Source organism: Macrotis lagotis, chromosome 1, assembly GCF_037893015.1.
Source record: "Macrotis lagotis isolate mMagLag1 chromosome 1, bilby.v1.9.chrom.fasta, whole genome shotgun sequence".
In the NCBI taxonomy this organism is placed as follows: domain Eukaryota; kingdom Metazoa; phylum Chordata; class Mammalia; order Peramelemorphia; family Peramelidae; genus Macrotis; species Macrotis lagotis.
In genome coordinates, this window is record NC_133658.1 from 757,975,616 (window position 1) to 757,994,462 (window position 18,847).

The 18,847-nt window shown below is 36.6% G+C and overlaps 1 protein-coding gene across 6 annotated transcripts in view; it reads left to right on the plus strand.

Annotated features, from left to right (window-relative positions):
* MSANTD2 (Myb/SANT DNA binding domain containing 2) overlaps positions 1 to 18,432 on the plus strand; it is a 34,511-nt gene extending 16,079 nt beyond the window's left edge. Inside the window, exons 2-6 of one of the 6 annotated variants that reach the window (XR_012474343.1) lie at positions 7,006 to 7,050; positions 7,567 to 7,822; positions 9,547 to 9,607; positions 10,958 to 11,283; positions 13,099 to 13,189. Coding sequence is in view for 4 of the 6 variants with exons in the window: in XM_074216419.1 (XP_074072520.1) it covers positions 7,006 to 7,050; positions 7,567 to 7,822; positions 9,547 to 9,607; positions 13,099 to 13,951 (1,215 nt within the window). In the remaining 2 variants the exon portion in view is untranslated. Of the gene's footprint in view, positions 1 to 35; positions 4,506 to 7,005; positions 7,051 to 7,566; positions 7,823 to 9,546; positions 9,608 to 10,957; positions 11,284 to 13,098 lie in introns of those variants that run through there. The other 5 variants (XM_074216422.1, XM_074216419.1, XM_074216420.1 and 2 more) reach the window with 5 other exon arrangements.
* Positions 18,433 to 18,847: the final 415 nt, after the last annotated feature.

Here is an 18,847-nt window from a genome sequence, read left to right on the forward strand (position 1 = left end):
TGCATAGTAAAAGAGAAATTTGGCAACTCTTACAGCCTTTGCAGCTGCAAAATCCACCAGTTCCCAGACATCAACAGCCCACAAGAATTTATCTGGGAGACAACCCTGGCTCTCCCTCAGGGTGTGGAGGCCTGGGCAGCATGGCGATGGAGACCTTTGTGAAAGATATCAAGCCCAGGACTTAAGAACCTGAATCTCATCTTCATTGTGCTAGAGACAGGCCGAGTGACCAAGACAAAAGACATGAGGTGAGGATCTGCAAAATAGCAGACAAAACAGGTAGCATCAATATATCTGTTTGGGATGATATTGACAACCTGATCCATCTTGGGACATTATCCGACTCACCAAGGGGGTATGCTTCAATTTTAAAGGCTTTCCAACCCTCTACACTTGCCATGGGGGTGATGTGCAGAAGATTGGAGAATTCTGTATGATTTATTCTGGGGGCCCCAACTTCAGCAAGTCATAACCTGATTAGAGTGCCCAGCAGCTCCCCAGCAAGATGATACAGAACGACAACACCTCTGCCACTTCCCAGCCTGCAGCTGGCCTTCCTGCAGCCTTTCCAGCCTCTTGAGAGTCTGAATGGGAATGGTCTAATCACCCCCCTCCCATCCTGGCCCAGACAGTGACCCCCCCCATCCAGTCCATATTCCCCTTCACTCCAACAGTACAGGACTCACTGAAGTCAGCCTAGCCACAATCTGCTTTAGCTGGCTCTCCAAGCCCCTCTTCCAACCTTGTCAGCAACAGCAAAGAAATCCGGATGAGCTGCAAAAGATAGGGAGATAACTTTCTTTCTCCCTCATCGAAGACAACCCTTTTATATATCTCCCTACTAAGAGCAAAGACTGATTCTTGGGAGCTAGCTATTTATATGACAGTATATTTTCGTCCTGAGCCTTCTGGGATGCCATATGAGGGGATGGTATTCTTCTCCCTTATATTTTTAAACTGAGCCCCCTTGCTCAAGTGAAAATAATTTGTCTCCTTTTTCCTTCACTCTGAGCATTAAACCTCTTCTATCATTTTTAGAAACCAAACTTGGAGTCAATTTGAGTGTGTGTGATAAAGGGGACTGATTTCTGCCCTTCCCTAATAAATAGTTCCACTGGGGGGGGGATAGAATTTAGCTAACTTTATTAAATTTATTCACATACCTTCATACCCTCACCTATTCTTTTTAATACCCTGTTTGTCATACTGAAATTAGAATACAGGTTAAGGCTTTGCCATTGCAACTGCTTAGTAAGGTAGACAAAATATATTTAAATTAGCTTATCAGTGGAGATGAAAATATTTGTAAGGTCAATGTTCATTGTATGTTAGGGCAACTCTAAGTATTTCAGTATTCTGAATATCTTTATAGGTAATTTATCCAAAATAAGAATTGAATTTTGAAGTTAGATAACTGATGACATTATATTGGATAAATTGGGAAGCCACATAATGAATCCATTTGACAATTATACTTAATTGATGAAACAGGAAAACTTTCTTACCCAGTAGATGTTTCTAAATCTATAAGTTATGAAAATGTTTTGTATTAAATCATACATTTCAACTGGTAAAAAAATTTTTGGGTCTGCCAGAGAACGAGAAAATTTTGGCTGTTTCCCCTAGATGCTCTTTATTCTGTGCAGTCACCTAATAGGATCAATATTTAAATTGAACCCAAAGAACAAGATTTAGACTCCCCCATGGGACTCCCATGGGTCTTTTTATTTGTAATAAAGTAGGGTGGTATAAAGGCCTATTAGGCCTATTGTCCACATGCTATATTGTTTTCTGTTACAAAGTAGTAAAATATAGGTGTTGTAGAGAGGGAAAAGGCATAGTTAAGAGTCTGGTTTTCACACAGACACACACACACATACTTACATTTTTGTCAGTAACTTGTTGTGATGTTGTGTTAGGTGTTCAATTGGCTTTTTCTCATAATGCAGTTTTATGCTCTGATAAAGGACACAACAAGAAAAAGGTGATTGTCAGCATCAAAATATTATACATGATCACTACATTGAAAATATAGGGAAGCAGGGCAAAACTTGGGACCTTAGTAAACTTTTTTACTACCGTGGATAGATTTTTAGGTTGATTTACTCCCAAAACTGCAGGAAGTAAATTGCAAAGTGTGTACCCTGTATTTGTATCATCTTTCTTGCCCATATTGAAATAAGTTTGTTTTTCCTTAACAGCTGCTAATTGAAACCTTTCTTCTGCTAATTTTGGTGATCACACTGAGAAAATGTGATGAAGAAAGAGTATTTTTGTAGTCCCTAAAACAATAAAGATTTTTAAAAAGATACTTCTTACAAACAACTAACCATACAATGATTAGTTATTATCTCCTTTTGGAAGAATTCTCTCTTAGTTTTTGTGAATAAAGATATATGGGACAGTTAATCAGCTAGTATTGTTAGAAATCATAAATCGTAGTCTAAGCTAGGGGAATAATCTAAAAGTGATTTGTGATTTGATGCCTTTAAGAGTTACTGCCATTTTAGCTTTTCTTTGGTTCTTAGAAAATTAATTCCAAGGATATTTTTCCTGAGATTGGTTTTTCTAATGAAGTAGAGAATCCATGTGATTTATAAGGATTTGTTTACAAATAAAATGTATTATATTTTTAGTCATTTGGCCAAAAAAAGGAAAACCACATGGATAATTTTCAGTTGGCAAAGGATTAAGATAAAGTGTAACCTAATCTCCATCTAGTGTGGATAGTTCTATAACTACCAGTGAAAACTTGTTTTACTACTTGATTTTTTATTTTTATTTTTTAAACAAATGTTTCCTACTATTACAACTCAGCTTTCCTTCCTGCAGTTTGACTTTATTTTTCATCTGATGTCTGACACTAACAAGAATGATCATGCCAGTGTCTTTCAAACAACACATTTACCTGTGTGTGGCTATTGTGACCCATTCTTCCTACTTCTTATCGGATGCTTTGTTTCACCTGTAGCCATTTCTCTTAGATCAGTCCTTTTGTCATGGTAACTCTTTTCTGATATGTAAAATGGGGCAAACTTTGAGAAAATGGTTATACTGGTGACACTCCACCCTGCTTTATGAATTTGCTTAATTCCCTTTATACTCTGCCAGGCTTGGGAAGAATTTATTTCTTTTCACTTTCTGAAAATCCAGGGAAGGATTATAGGAGCTATGAGGGAAAATGAGATCCACTTCCACTCCCAAAGTATCTTGTGTAATGTCAGGGAGGGCTGTGATGAAACCACTGCCCTACTTGTAGACCTTATTTTTCCAAGCTTTTCATTATTTTATTTGCCCTTTTCTGAACTCTACAATTTCCCTCTCTTGTAGCTGGTGCGATGCCCAGAACTGAATGCTGTGCTCCAGCTGTTGCCTCACCGGTGCTGAATAGAGAGGAAGAGCCACCTTCATAGCTTACATGTGATTCCTCTGCTTATACAACCCAATACCGGATTTACTTATTTTGGCAAGAGAGTTGCATTGTGCACTGTATTTAATGTTTCGTGTACTGTAACCCTGGGTCTTTCTCTGCATTGCTACTGTTAAACCCAAATCCTGCCAATTTCAATTCCTGCCTCTGTTTACTCAGTTAGACTGCTTTGCATTCATCCACAGTGAATGTCATCTTCTTGTTCTTTCATTTTCTTTTCTTTTAATCTTAAAATTGGCCAAAAAATTAACTATGTTCTATAAATTATCAGTCATCTTTTTCTCCCTACTTTGGTAGTGGGGCATTTTTCAGATCTTTCCTTTGATTCTCACCTTTTTTTAATTCTCAAATAGTTGGCATGGTGGACATATTTTAAAGGACACAATAATAGTTCACTTAGCATTTTTTAAACTCATTATTGAAGCACTCACACCTGTAATTTGGTCATCTGATCAGATTGGTATTTTAGTGCTTATATAGTCATAATTTAAAAAAAAACTTGTTCAAGATATAAAGTAGTATGTGACTTAAGTTTTCCCTCTGGGAACAATTGTGTACTACACATATATATGTGTGTGTGTGTGTGTGTTATGTGTATGTATGTATACACACACATATATGTATGTGTATATATATATATAAATAGTTTTCTGTGGAAATATTTGATAATAAGTAATTATATTGACTTTAGATATTTTCTATAGCAGAAAAGTGAATACTGAAGTAGGGTTAAGTAAATTCTCTTCCCTTAAATTTTATTGACTTAAAATTTTTTTTTTCTGAAATTAAGTTACTTTGTCTTCTGAGATGAGGTTGAAGGGAGAAGAGAGGAAGGAGGCCAAGAGAGAAAGAAGCATCTCTTCTTAAAGTTGAAATGATTTTCCTAAGAAAGACCAAAATGAGGTTCTTGGCAGATAGTTCCTGTGAGCAAAAGAGAAGTGAGACTTCTCCATGAGAAACATCAAGGTTCCTATTCCTAGATCCTGGAGTTTTATCATTTCAGTGTCAGGATTCATACTAGGGTAATTACTCAGTTTACTTTTATTTGTCATAGTAGGTTTTTGGGGTTTTTTTTTTTAACATTAAATCCTTTAAGTAATCTTTTGTAGTTAAGGTGGTCTATTTTTCTGATCAGGATATATGTGTTAAGATTAGAAATCTCCTTCCCTCCGATCTATCCACCTCAAATCCCCTAACTTAACTATACTATAGTGTTTCTCATGGGGTTTGACAGAGCTGATTTCTGAGTTTTAATATTTCCTTCAAGTCTGAAGACATTATCTGTCTTGATGAACATGCCTTACATATGTTATATGAAATGTATGAAATCTTCTTGGTTCTTGGATTCATGCTGGAGATCAGCAAGATACTTCTGACTTAAACATTTCTTGAATTGTGTGCATTTCTTGACAAAACTGAAGCCATATTTATCTGGTGGCAGTGTGGTACAGTGGAAAGAACACCAGTCACAGAATCAGAAGACCTTTGGTCAAATCCTGTTTCTGGTGCTTGCTACTTGTGTGCCCTTTGGTTTCTTAACCTCCCTGGGCCTTAGTTTCTTCATCTGTAAAATGAGGGGGATGGAATAAATAGTCTCTAAGTTCTAGTTCTAGATTCCTGTTCCTAACTAGCTTTAACATTATTCTTATTATGTCAAATTCCCAATATGATATTTGCTTACTCGGCATCTTCAATCCTGAAATTGAATATTTCTTCCCACATCAGCTATTACAAGTAAGCATATAGCAATATTTGTTAATCCCTCTTGACTGAAAGAAATCAAGTCACTAGGCTAATGTTCCATAAGCAGATCTGGAACTTCTCAACCATTGTGTAACTACTAGACTTTACTGCTTTCTTCTTGAACATTTACATAAACCTTATGAAGTTTCAAGTTTAGCTGACTACAATTTAGTGGTTACACAGATGGTAAAAGAGCCTGTTTTGTGGTTTCCCACCATGCTTCGTATCAGAGATTGGTGGCTTTTTTTAGGTCTGTATTATATCCCTGTTCATAAGATGTGGCTAAGTACTTTTCTTTAAGAGATGACATTAGTATTATTCATTTGCTTCCCAAATTACTATCAATGAGAGTTCTGGCTGGGATATCTTGTGTAGTGAATGTTTTTCTCTGGGCAATTTGAAAGGAGTGAGCAACAACATGATTTGTCTCCATTTATGGCCTGGGAGGGTGAAAGTAGCATGGCTGGGAATCTCCATTTATGGCCCTAGGAGGGGCTGAGTAGAGGGTTTGGATTTTCTTGGAGGCAGGAACAAGACATTGTAAGATTTTTTTAAAAAAAAAAAGTTGGCTGGGGATGTTTGCAATTCAATTCTAATCTTTGTAAGGAAAGCAGAGTTCACTGGGGTGAGAGAATATTTTGAGGTTTGAATGTACTTGAGGGCACTTGTCTTCTTTGGGTCAAAAGCTTGTTCATTGACCATTTTCCAAAATCCAGATTTCTGACTTGGACCCTGAGCAGTCTTGGAGCCTAAAATGCCAATTAAGAAAGTTGTGTCTAACAAAATTGTGGTTGTGCCTCTGGAAAAATAAGACTTTTAGAAATATTTAGTCCCAACAACTTTAGTCCTTTAAAGAGTTCATATGAGGCAACAAAAGAGATTCTAAAGAAACTTGAATCAAATAGGAGGTGGTTATGCAGGGAATAGAATGACCAGGATTTAGGATAGACTGTGCAGTTCATCATCTTTATCATACCTTTATACTTATCATTGTTCATTTTGTATGTCTTAACTTCAAGTGACATATTTGGAGTAAAAAATAAAATCTGGTGTAGGTTGTCCACCATTGTCTGAAACTTACTGGAGGCCCTATAAAAGGTTATCAAGAGTTTTGGTTGGAATAGATAATATATTGACTTAAGGGATTTAACCTTGTATTAAAAGGAGAAATGTACAGTCAGACTTCAGATTAATTCTGAAATGAACCAGCCATGTATAATTGAATACAGAAATACTTGGATTCACCTGGGAATATGGGTGGGGAGAGGAGAGGGGCGTTGTCTCTTAGGCAAACTGCTTATGAAAACATAAAAAAACAGTGGATATTAGAAGGATTGCAATTGGGGAGGGGTATGAATCTAGCTAACTGGATTTGGAAGTTGGTACCAAGTCTTTACTTTATCTTTTAAAATAGTATAATATAGGGTATACCACTTGGTTTTAGGAAATGGTACTGATAATCAAAAATGAGATGAAAATCATCCAAATAACAGCTCCTGTTACAAAATTGAAAGGGGTGAACTCTAGAAGACAATAACCTAAATATATCTATGTACTTGTATACTAATATATATATAATACATATATATATATTAATCTAGTAGGAAAGAATTTTTATTCCCTTGCAACCTACTTCCTTTGAAAAAAAGTAATTAGTGACTTTATTTGTTCATATTAGTGGACAGTTTGGGTCTTAGAGTAGATGCAGCATAAATATATATATATATTAGGTTCATTATTAGACTTGGGCATTACAGTACTGTTTCTTAATAATGATTTGTTAGTTTGGGAATTTGGAGTATTATTGATTTGACCTCTATTTTAAATTTCAGCAGCTTCCCAAGAGACAGAATGAGTTAGTAAGGAATACAGACTATGTAAGTAATATATTTTACTAGCTAATTAGTTTAGGCAATTGTTTTTTATCTGTATTCCTCCTTAACCTAGAATAAGGAAGGTTGTATTCTTTGCTTTGGGGAATCCTCTTCTCTGTCCTCCTTTCCCTCACCTTTTTCCAAATTCTGGGCACAATAGCAGCTGTACTTTCTCTTCTGTGGCAGGTGTGCATCCTATTGGCTGGCTGGTACTTCTTGGTTGTTTTTTAATGGGGGAGGAGGGATAAAATGTGTGTATCGGGGACATGCTATGATGTAATGTTTCTTATTTTATAATGAATAATTAACTGCAAAACTGTTGTTTGAATTGTAATGTGTTTGAGTTATTGCTAAATATAGTATTTTTCTAATAATGAATGAAATTGAAATCTAGCATTCCTGTAACATTGTGTCTGTGTTTGTCTGTTTGTGTCTGTTTAATAGTAATTAATATCTGTGGTCCATACCTGGAAGAGGAAGTACAGATTTAAAGGAATAACAAAAGACTTTGTGTCTTAGACCCTTCGCAGGTGTTACAGTCGGGTGAAAGAACATGGTGTTGGGAAAAGAAAGAGCAGTTACACATTTGAACAGTTGGAACAGGTGTTTGGTCAGGGAGGATGGGATGCTCAGCCCTGCCAGCCTGTACTTATTAACAGTAGTGGCTTGTACCAGGAGCTGGAGTCAGATGGCAGCACTATGGAGGATTATTCACAGGAGGACTGGGGAAACCACAGTCAGGATCTCCATGGCTATCCAACAGATCAGGAATTGGGTAAGAGAGCCATTATCTACCCTTATGTGCATACTGCTCTAGATAATCCTGGACTATGTCCTGGTACCATTCCCACTATTGGCACTAGGTGGTAACCACCTTTTGTGGGTTGATATGTATGTCCCCCAATTAGCCTTAAACTGCCATCTATAGCATGTTTTTTTAAAATTGATTAAAGTGTCAGCAAGATTTCTGACATTACTGAAGACTTTTGAATTCAGAGCTATTCAATTTTAAATGTAGCATGTGATATCTTTACTCTGTAATTCCAAGATAATTACAAAGTTTATTGACTATTGGCTTCCAGATTGCTTATTTAACTATTCTTTTCCTTATTTGGACAGAGTACTGAAATTTTGATTGTCCTTTTTGGCTTTTGAACTTAAATTTGGATAAAAGTTTCATGTCAGACTTCAACCTGGCTGAAAAAGAGAGTTTTTCAGTTTGCCTTGAAAAAGTTCTAAAAGGACAGCTAGATGGTGCATTGGATAGAACACTGGCTCTGGAGTCAGGAGGACCTGAGTTCAAATTCGACTTCAGACACTTGATACCTATTAGTTATATGACTTTGGGCAAGTCACTTAACTCCATTTCCCTATCAGAAAAACAAAAGTCCTGAAAAAAGATTATATGTTCATAGAACCATTTAAATTAAGTTATTTATTATATTTTTCCAAGTAGTTAGTGGCATGACTATAAGTAGCCCCAACAACTTGAGTGGTTTATCTGCATGATTATAGAAGCTAGAAATAGAAAACTTGTTCTTCAAATCTAGATCCATTGAACTGATCAAGAGGGTTTTTCTTTTAAACATTTGATCACCTTTTTATGAGAAAGCCCTTTTACAACCATTATATATCAATTAGGTCTTATAATAGTAATTTATACTTTGCCAAAGTTGTTACCTCATGTTGAAGTAATTAAGAAATCCTTATGAAATCTATCTAGAGCCATCCATACTTTTGTGATAAGCTTAGAATGAAACCTTAAGCAGATAAAGTCCAAATACACTGTGTAAAATCCTGATAAAGTCTAAATCTAAATATATTGTAAAATCCTGATGGCAGAAAAAATACTGAATGAAAAAAGCAAGAATTGGATGCTGCTGTAATTTTAAATGATATATATCCAAAATTTGAATGAGGAAGAAAAATAATTTTAAATGTAGAAAAATGACAATATAATAGAAAAGGAAAAAAGATAATTTACTTAAATTGCAGAAAGTATTTAACTATATTTTATTTTAGAAGCACATTAATAAAGGCTAAATTATTTTGTTGTCCTGTGGCTAGGTTAATTCACTAAAACCTTTGAAAAAAATTACCTGTTATACATTTGGGAAGTCTCTTGATATTGGAGAAATAATTGCTTTGAAAAATCTACATGGAAAATCTAAGTGGAACAGAATTGTTTTCATTTTTGTGCTTTTAAAATCATGTTCACAGTGAAATGAAGCTTTAATCTCCTAGCTAGAAATCCATTGGTGACCTTGAAGAATCTTGTACATGTAGAGCTGGTTTCTGATCTTGCATATAAATGTATGCATCTCATTATTTGGAAGATATATTTATAAATCTGGCATTGAACTACAACAGTATTTGACACTAGAATTAAGGCCTAGCATTTGAAAATATGGCATCAACAGTAAAGATAGTTACAAATCTGCATAAATGTATGTCATGGTTTAGCAAAACATAATTCATTTTCAAAACTTTGCCTTTCAGATGAAATGCCTGTCACAAAGAGAACATTAAAAATAAAACAAGAGTCTTCTGAAGAAGCACAGTAAGTAGCTGTTTCACCTTGCCACAAAATGCCTCTCCTAGAGATGGTGAACATTGAGAGAAATTCAGAAACTCCGTTATATAATTATACATGTGTACAAAATCATAACCACACACATGTGTACAAAATCATAGCCATACCACTAAAGAAGCACATTTATGCATATCTTGCCTTTCTCTACATTGTTATCCCTAGAAGTCATCTCAAATGCTGGGAATGTTATATCTGAAAAGGAAAAATTCATTATTAAATGAAAAAGTGTGTGTATGTGTCTGCTGGAGTGTGTGGGTGTGGAATACTTTGGTGTTTAAACAGATTCAGAAATGAAGCAGAAGGGACTTGAGGCTAGATGAAAAAGTTGTAGGACAAAAAGGACTCTAAATTCTTCTTTTACATCTTCAGTTGCATTTTTGTGCATACAAATGGCCTACTTAACTCAATTGGGAGGCAAAGAAAGCAATTAGAAAGGAGAATGAAAAAGGCTAGGAGCCAGGGCCCTTTGATAATGCCCCAGTGACCTGATTTTCCCCCAAGAACCTCTTACATTAAATATTTCAACTCTTTGGGATTTCAGTAACATGTAAGTGATTTGTTCTTTTTAATGTTTATGAGTGTTATGTTACGTCTATTTTCTATTGAGAGAAAAAGTGAAGAAATAAAAAATTATGGGGAAGTAAAACTTCCCAACCTATAATCTTGACATCATCTGAGAAGATGGTGGGAAGAAGTGGAGAGAAAGTGGCAAGAAGAAATTTCTGTGATAGTGATCAATGTAGTAAAGAGACTAAGGTGCTTTCCTTTGAAATCTCCCTTCACCCTGCCTTTGACAGCTGCCCTGCTTCTACTTCTTAGGACAATCCCTCTAGGACAGGCCTTCTGGGCCTGGTGCCATAACTGGGGATGGGTAATGGAAGTTTGAGCTTAGGTTTTGAATTACCTTGTGAGGAGGTACCCTGTCATTATATATCTTCAGGTAGATGCTAGTTGACCACTTGTCAGGGATATTGTAAAGGGTATTTATTTTTCCTTAGATGCATTCGATTAGAGGACCTTTGAGATCCCTACCAAGTCTAAGATCTGTTACTTTAGTGGCCAGTTTTGATTACATTTTAATGAGCTGTTCAGAAAAATTGCAATAGAATGAGGACAAATTATCCCTTGATTAGATTTAGGTCTCATCTTTTATGACTATAGAACTAAAGTGTCCCCCCCAAAAAGGGAAACACTTTATTTTTACAATTTTTAAAGTGAAAGTTTAACAAAGTTCTTAGTTCATCCTTCCCCATACCCCACCCCATTCCCAGAAAAGCCATTGGCTCTTTCACTAAAATGTCCCACCTCTCCCTTTAGCCACCAGAGATCTACAGGGGAGGCCCTGCAGTTGGTGTAACTGGGGCTGAACTCAAACTGCACAGAATCGGTGCCACCAACCTCAAACCACCTGAACTTTTCCCGTTGTTGGAACTCCGGAGTCCAGGAAAAAACGACAAACAAATCGCAGGGACTGTTTGAATAACTCTGGGTCTAGCTCCCCGTTTGTGCTCCATAGCTCGGAAGAGCTGATGTGAGCCCTGGGAGCTCCAGGCTGAGATCAGATCAGCAGGGCAGGAAACTGACCGGCTCTGCAGAGATCTCCAAGCTGTGCCGCCTCCTCTCTCCAGGTCACACCCCGCACGGTGAGAGATTTGAAGAGGTTCCTCTCAGGGTGTTCACTCTGTAGTACAGGGGTCTCTCCAGAACTGCTCCCTGCAGTTTCTGACTGAAACATTACTGATGGTGTAGGGCTATAATAATGCTGAACAAATTATCTTCATTTGTCAAGTTTTATTATTTTCCCCTGTAGACACTGGAGCACTTTTAACCAGGTTAGCCACCATAAGTTACACAAAAATATGTCATGAAGATGATGCTATCCAACCCATCATCAGAAGAATGTGTGCTTTAAATTCTTTTTCAATAAGAGGATTGGCTTTATGTTAAAGCATTTGCACTCTGTTGCTTCATACTCCTTATGACCTAAAGAATTTCATTTGAAAGATAGCTGACTGGAATTGGCAAGATTGGCCCTAGAAGAGCTTTTCTCTGTTCAAAGCTAATTTGCCCATCCAAAAATAGAATCCTGGACCTTCACCTTGAGAGCACCAAAAACTGCAAAATAATCATTATTAGGTGCCTACTATGTTCCAATATATATGTGAAGGAATAGTTATTATTCTTTAATAAAGCAGCAAATGAATTTAGATGGGCTATTTCATCTATTGGGAACTATAAAAGACAAAGAAAAGAGCTTCCACACTGAAGGTCTTTGACCTCCAGAGCACAATGATGCAATTTATGAAGTTTATCAAATGAAAGAGAAAGAGAGTAGGAGAACAGATTTGTTGTATGATCATGTGGAGTTTGGGAACAATTTACATGGATGTCCCTCAGAGAGTGTTCAGCCTGATAGGAATGTCTCAAAGGGCCACAATTCTCTCTCCTCTTCCTCCAAAGAGCTACTAGAAAATCAGGCGTGCGCTTCTTTCTTCTTCAACTTCGTTTGACTGTGTGTGAGTGTGGTACTCCAGCATATTGCAAATCAAATCTGCAATTAGACTATAAAGTGATTCCTACAGAATGGTAAATCAATATAATTCTGATGAATTCTATTAAAACAAAGGTCTTAGTTATTGTTGTAAATGAGACCAGCCAAGAAAGAATTCAACCTGCTACATTCCCTTGACCAACCCAGCATGAAATATTTGCAACTTCAAGTTAAGCAATATGTGAAATAAGAATTTCCTAAATTTTCTCTCTTGTCTTGTGTGTTCACGCAATTTTCTCACTGCTGCTCTCTTTTATAAAATCCTTCCCAGCAAAATCTTGGTGCATATTTTCAATTCCTTTCCAATATTCTTTAATCATATCCTAATGTCTGTTTTTTGTTAGGATTGATGATTTCTATTGAATGTATATCTTTCCCATATAGATTCATTCTTATGACATAATGTTGTGCTAGATCAACTGACAGTAGAATTGGTAAGACATTTGGAGTGATGATAACATTTTAAATCAGTTTTGAAAAAAAGTAAGAAAATATTGTCTTGCTTTATATCTATTTTTGGTCCAAGTACTTGAATATATAGGCCAAGTAAGTTTGGTTTAATGTATCAGAAATACCAGATTTGAACAGTAAGTAATTTTAAGAGGTACTAGATATGTTTCCCAATACAAGATTTCTCACCTTCACTCAGGAGTGAAACCTCGCAAAGCTTACCATTAACTTTGCATTACTGATAGCTACTTTTTGAGGTCTTTGTGATTTCTGAAATCTGGATGTCTGATTTTATCAAAAAATGTTTTATTAAGTTGGATTGCACTCAGACTAGAGAAATGCCCATCTCTGCTTCCTTGAATCTCACAAAGGGTAAATTTTTCTCAGACCTCTTCTATATGAGAATTGTGACACTATGATCCTCTGTCCACCTGAATTTTTTTGTTTTTCCTTTTAGGAAGCGTGACATTATGCAAAATATTGTGCAGATTTTGGAATCGGTACAATTAAAATGGGAGCTGTTTCAGAGCTGGACAGACTTTTCCAGGCTCCATCTTTCTAACAAACTGGCCATTTTTGGCATTGGCTACAACACTCGTTGGAAAGAGGACATCCGTTACCACTATGCTGAAATCAGCTCCCAAGTACCTCTTGGCAAGCGCCTTCGGGAGTATTTCAATTCAGAGAAACCCGAAGGCCGGATCATTATGACACGAGTGCAGAAGATGAACTGGAAAAATGTTTATTATAAGTTTCTAGAAATCACAATTAGTGAAGCCAGATGCCTGGAATTGCACATGGAGATTGACTGGATACCCATTGCCCACTCTAAGCCAACTGGTGGGAACGTTGTTCAATATTTATTGCCAGGAGGCATTCCCAAAAGCCCAGGCCTTTATGCTATTGGTTATGAAGAATGTATTGAAAGGCCACTTTCACCCCACTTGGAGCGCCGTACCCAGGACATAGGAAAGGAAACCCGAGGAGATACAGAGACTCTTTCATCACAGGCCTCCTTACAGGTGGACATGGAGTCTACCCGCATTATCTATTGCTACCTTGGGATTGCCGAGGTTCGGACCCTGCAACAGTGCTTATTTTTACATTTCCAAGCAAATACCAAAACCTTCAGTAAAGATTGGGTTGGTATTAATGGGTTTTTATCTCAGAACTGCATTGTGGAACCTGGTGTATCCCCTAAATCCATTTATATCAAATTTGTGGAAGTGGAAAGGGACTTTCTTTCCGCTGGCTCTTTAGTGGAATGCCTGGAAAAAGCCATTGGATACCCCTTAAAATTTAATAACTGATTTCCATCCTTCATAAGGATTTGGGTTTTTGTCTCCCATTTCCCTCCCCTTATCTGCCTATCCCACATACCCACTGCCATCAGACTCTTCATGGAAATTCTTTCCACAGTTGGGCCAGTACAACTTTAAAAGAATCAAAGTGGACTTCAAAGGAAGAAGCAAAAAAAAAAAAAACACCACTCTTGAAAAATGCTCATTCTGAGCAAGCAAGACACAATGAACTTGCAGGGTGGGTCAGCTGGTTTTGTTTTTGTTTTTTTTGTTTTTGTTTTTTTAAACAAAAATTTTTAAAATTATATGGATTTTAGAGCCCTGATATAAGCAACTGTAGGTACATTCCACATTGGACCGAACTTATACTTTTGAGTTTCATATGAAATTGAAAAACTGTATTTTTTTCACAATGTTTCATTTTTACACATCTCTCTATGTCTCTATATAAGTGTTATTTACAGCCCTGAATAAATAAGCAATAGATAACGGCAAGTTAAATCTTGAGTCACATTAAATGAGACTTTTTCAATAACATTCTTAGCTACTATTACATACAATTTAGAATTCATTTTTTAATCTGTTTTACTATTTAAAAACCAGTGTTGCCTGAAAAAAAACTTTATTTTGTGATGTATTCACTTTACTACTTGTATTGCCATATCAACTTTATTTTTCTTTTTTACATTAAAATAATTCATCGCCTTTTGGAGTAATAGTTGGGATTTTTGTAGCACAGTGATCCCTTAAGCAGCTGGAATGCTAAGCTCCTAAATTTGCTGCAAACAGAGGATACCTTGCGTTTTTGTAAAACTTCAATTCTCTGTTCTCCACCAGCTACCTTATGTAAACCTGGATTAGTTTTTGCCACAAGAGGGGGTATTTCTCTATTGAGTAATATTTGAAAATACTTCTATACAGAACATTATCCTAAGTACTATAGGAGGCATAAAAGTTTAATAAATAAATGGACCTTCATCATGATGATAAGAGGGGTCACAACTCTTGAAAATAAGTTCCTAAGAGGCACAAATCACTGTTCAAGGAAATATAAATAATTCCCCATTGGGTAGACAAGGGAATACTTCATAGAGGAGTTGATTCTTGAAGTGTATCTTGAAGGATAGGCAATATTTCAATAGATAGAGATAGTAAAAATGACATTCCATAGTAAAAAGAAGGCACTGGAGCTCATTGAATAAGGGGTTGAATTTTAGGAGGTAGAAGAGAGTGGCATAATAGTAGACTTGGACTATAAGAAGATCAGTTTTGCAGCTGAAAGGAGAATGTATTGGAGTGGAGAGATTTGAGGCAAATCAACCAAAAGACTATAAATAGCTCAGACCTCAGGCTTAGAATAGAGAGCAGTATTAGAAGAAATAAGGGGATGTATATGAAAAATATTATAATGATAGAATTGATAAGAATTAGCACCTGATTGGATATAGAGATGTGAAAGAGTAAGGAGTCAAGATGGATAAACATAGTAGGTTGTGAATCTTGCTAACTAGGATGATGGTGGCATACTCAACAGTAACAGAAAAATTAGGAAGAGGAAGGGAAGGATCATAGATAGTCTAGATTTGCTGACATGTAGAGTATATGGAAATAAGTAATGATAGAGGAGACTGGAAATGTAGGGTGGTACCAGATTGTGGAGAGCCTTGAATGCCAGACAAAGGAAATTGTCCTTCACTCAGTAGAGATTAGAGTTGCAGAAATATGAACACAGAAAAAGCAGGATGATCAGATTTTTGTATAAGTTAAATTAATACAATGCAGTGAAATAAAGATTGGAAGGGTCAAGATGATGGAGAGATCACTTAAGAGGTTGTCCAGGTGGGTGGCAAGTAATTTCTTTAAGAAGGTAGTAGAAAGGAAGAAATGAAAAGGAGGTAATATTTCAATGAAAGGGTCTACAGGCTTTAACAGCTTATTAGAAAAAAGGTGAGGACAGGGAAGAGTCAAAAATAACAAAAGTTTTCAGCCTTTAGTGACTGAATGAATAGTGATACCATCAATAGAAATAAGAAAATTAAAAGGGAGAATGTTTTTGTGGAAAAAAATAATTAGAACCAAGGATGGCACATAGGAAAGAACAGTGAATTTGGAGTCATAGGACCAGGGTTCAAATCCTACCTCTATTACTAACTACCAATGTGATTCTGGGTATTATTTAACTCCCTGGAACCTCAATTTCCTTATCTTTTGAAATCAAGGAGTTGAACTAGTTGGCCTCTAGTGCCTTTTCCATCTCTAATCTATGACTCTATCAACTACTAAGGCAGAAGACAGAATGTTGAATAATATCAACATTAGGGGCTTAGGAAAAGGAAGAGGAGACAGAAGGAATGATTAGAACCCAAAAAAATTGGTTGTCTTTCATACTAGAAGAGGACAAGTATGATACCACTATGTTGGAGTCAAGATTCAGGGTGTCAAGTTGTCAAGGATCAAACCAATATGAGTTCAGAAGACTCTACCACAGGTCAGGCACAAATAGTCCATATGAATATTTGGAGTGGCAGTGTGCCTAAATTTTCACATCTCATGTTTCCTTTGAGCTCCTGCAAGGAGCACAGTGCCTTCTTTGATGTGGACACAGCATGCTAGGTGGTCCTGTGCTTAGCATCTCCCATGTCACAAAATCTCCCGAAGTTCTTTAGAGAGACCTTTAATATCCTTGTGTCCCTTCTTCTGACCACCATGTGAGTGTCTTCCTTGCTTGGGTTCTCTGTAAAGTAGTCTTTGTAAAATAGTTTTCTGTAAAACTATCTTTGGCATTTGAACACCATGCCCAGTCCATAAGCATTGCACTCTCTTCCCTTTACCCTAGTAGAATAAGTACCAGGGAATTCAAGGGAGAAGACAGTTTTATAAAAAGGGAGTGGCCATGGGGGTGGCTAGGTGGCATAGTGGCCTTGGAGTCAGGAGGACCTGAGTTCAAATACAGCCTCAGATACTTAATAATTACCTAGCTGTGTGGCCTTGGGCAAGCCACTTAACCCCATTGCCTTGCAAAAAAAAAATCTAAAAAAAGGGAGTATTCAGAAGTGTCATGCTATAGAGACATGTAGGAGTATGCAGAATGGGAGGACTTTAGGATTTAGAAACAAGGAAATGATGGGTGAGTCTTAATCAGTTTCTATGGAATGATGGGGTAGAAGAAGTCACATTGAAAGGGGGTTGAAAAGAGGGAGCTAATGAGAAGCAGAATCATAAAAGATTGAAATCAAGAGGAGAATCTTGTTCAGGATCTCAGAGGCAGTGCAGTTTTAGAGAATGACAAGGAAGTAAAGGCAGCAAGAATATACTTTTTCAAGAATTTTGGTCATGACAGAGAGATGAGCTAGTAGTTTTGGGTAGTAAGGTTTATTTAAGGTAGGTGTGTGTGTCTGAGACAGAAGAGTAATTAAAAATAAAGACAAAATTTTGAAATGTGAAGATGGGAATTTAAGGGAGCTTGTCTTTGTAGAAGAATATGAGGCATGGCTCTCTAAATTTGGGTGGTGATTTAGAGACTTGAGAGAAGAAAAGAATCCCTATCTGGGAAGGACTGGATCGAAAATCTTTTAAGTACTGTTAGATGTGAATGAACAGATTTAGAGGAGAGAAATGAGCATCAATGAAGATTCCATTGCATAATTTTGCATCATAATTTTGTGATTTTTCTCCTCTGAGACTTCAAGCCCTGAATAAGAACAGATAATTCTAATGGTAATGGTTTGTCCCTAAAGTAAGGATTAGAGATGTTATTGGAAATTCTTTTTTTTTAAGGCAGGAGATGTGTGTGTGGGAGGGGGAGAATGGATTCTAAGTTTATGGCAAGTGAATCAGTGAAATGGTTGAACATGCATAGCATCAAGATTTGGTTGGACAAGAGAAGCCAAATTGGGGGAAAGAAATTCAGAAAATAGGGAACCTAAGGTCATGCTGAGGATGAAGAACAAATTTAGAGGAAAGAAATGAAAATGGATTGTGGTTAGGGAAAATTTTGAAATTCAGGACCTTTTAAGGGTAAGGTCTTGAGTCTTGATGAAAGTCTGAAATGGGACCATGCATTTATATTGACTGAGCTGGAATAGAGATGGAGAACTATTGGAGTTAAGAAACTTAAGGAACAATGAGAATATTTCACTAACATGAATTTTGAAGTCTACACAGATGATGGTAGATTGTCAGGAGAAAAGGAAGCTTGTGAACCAACTTAAAATCATTGAAGAAGGTGAAAATATTGACCTGGAAGTCACTGGATACTTCTGGGAGTTAACTTATATGTCTGAACTTTTAAAAAATACCACAAGAGAATATTCTGTCCTTAAATACTTGAACTATGAGATTTGTTATCTATATATTCTACTTAGTAAACAGACAACTTGCCCAAGTTTTGAAATGAAAAAGCTAAAGATTTTGTAGAAACAAAGGAACTGATGAAAACAAGCCATTTTTCATATAAACTAGGGATAGAGAAGGTAGTGGTTGCAAGATAATAACTTACTAGAACTCTGTCTAGGTTTTCCAATTTTTTTTTTTTTTTTAGGTTTTTGCAAGGCAAACGGGGTTAAGTGGCTTGCCCAAGGCCACACAGCTAGGTAATTATTAAGTGTCTAAGACCGGATTTGAACCCAGGTACTTCTGACTCCAGGGCTGGTGCTTTATCCACTACGCCACCTAGCCACCCCCCAAATATTTCTTAAGGCAACGTGGCTTTCCATTTTGGAGTTATACTCAGTTTAGTGATTTTACTTATGGAGTTTTGGTTAAAGTGATAAAAACTTCTCAGATCACTTTCTCTCAATGACTCCCCAGCATCTTCTAGGAGAAATCACCCAACTCCAATATTTTCAATAGGAGGGAGGTACAAATCAGGTGAGGTTTATAATCCTCCTTGTCATTTTACATCAT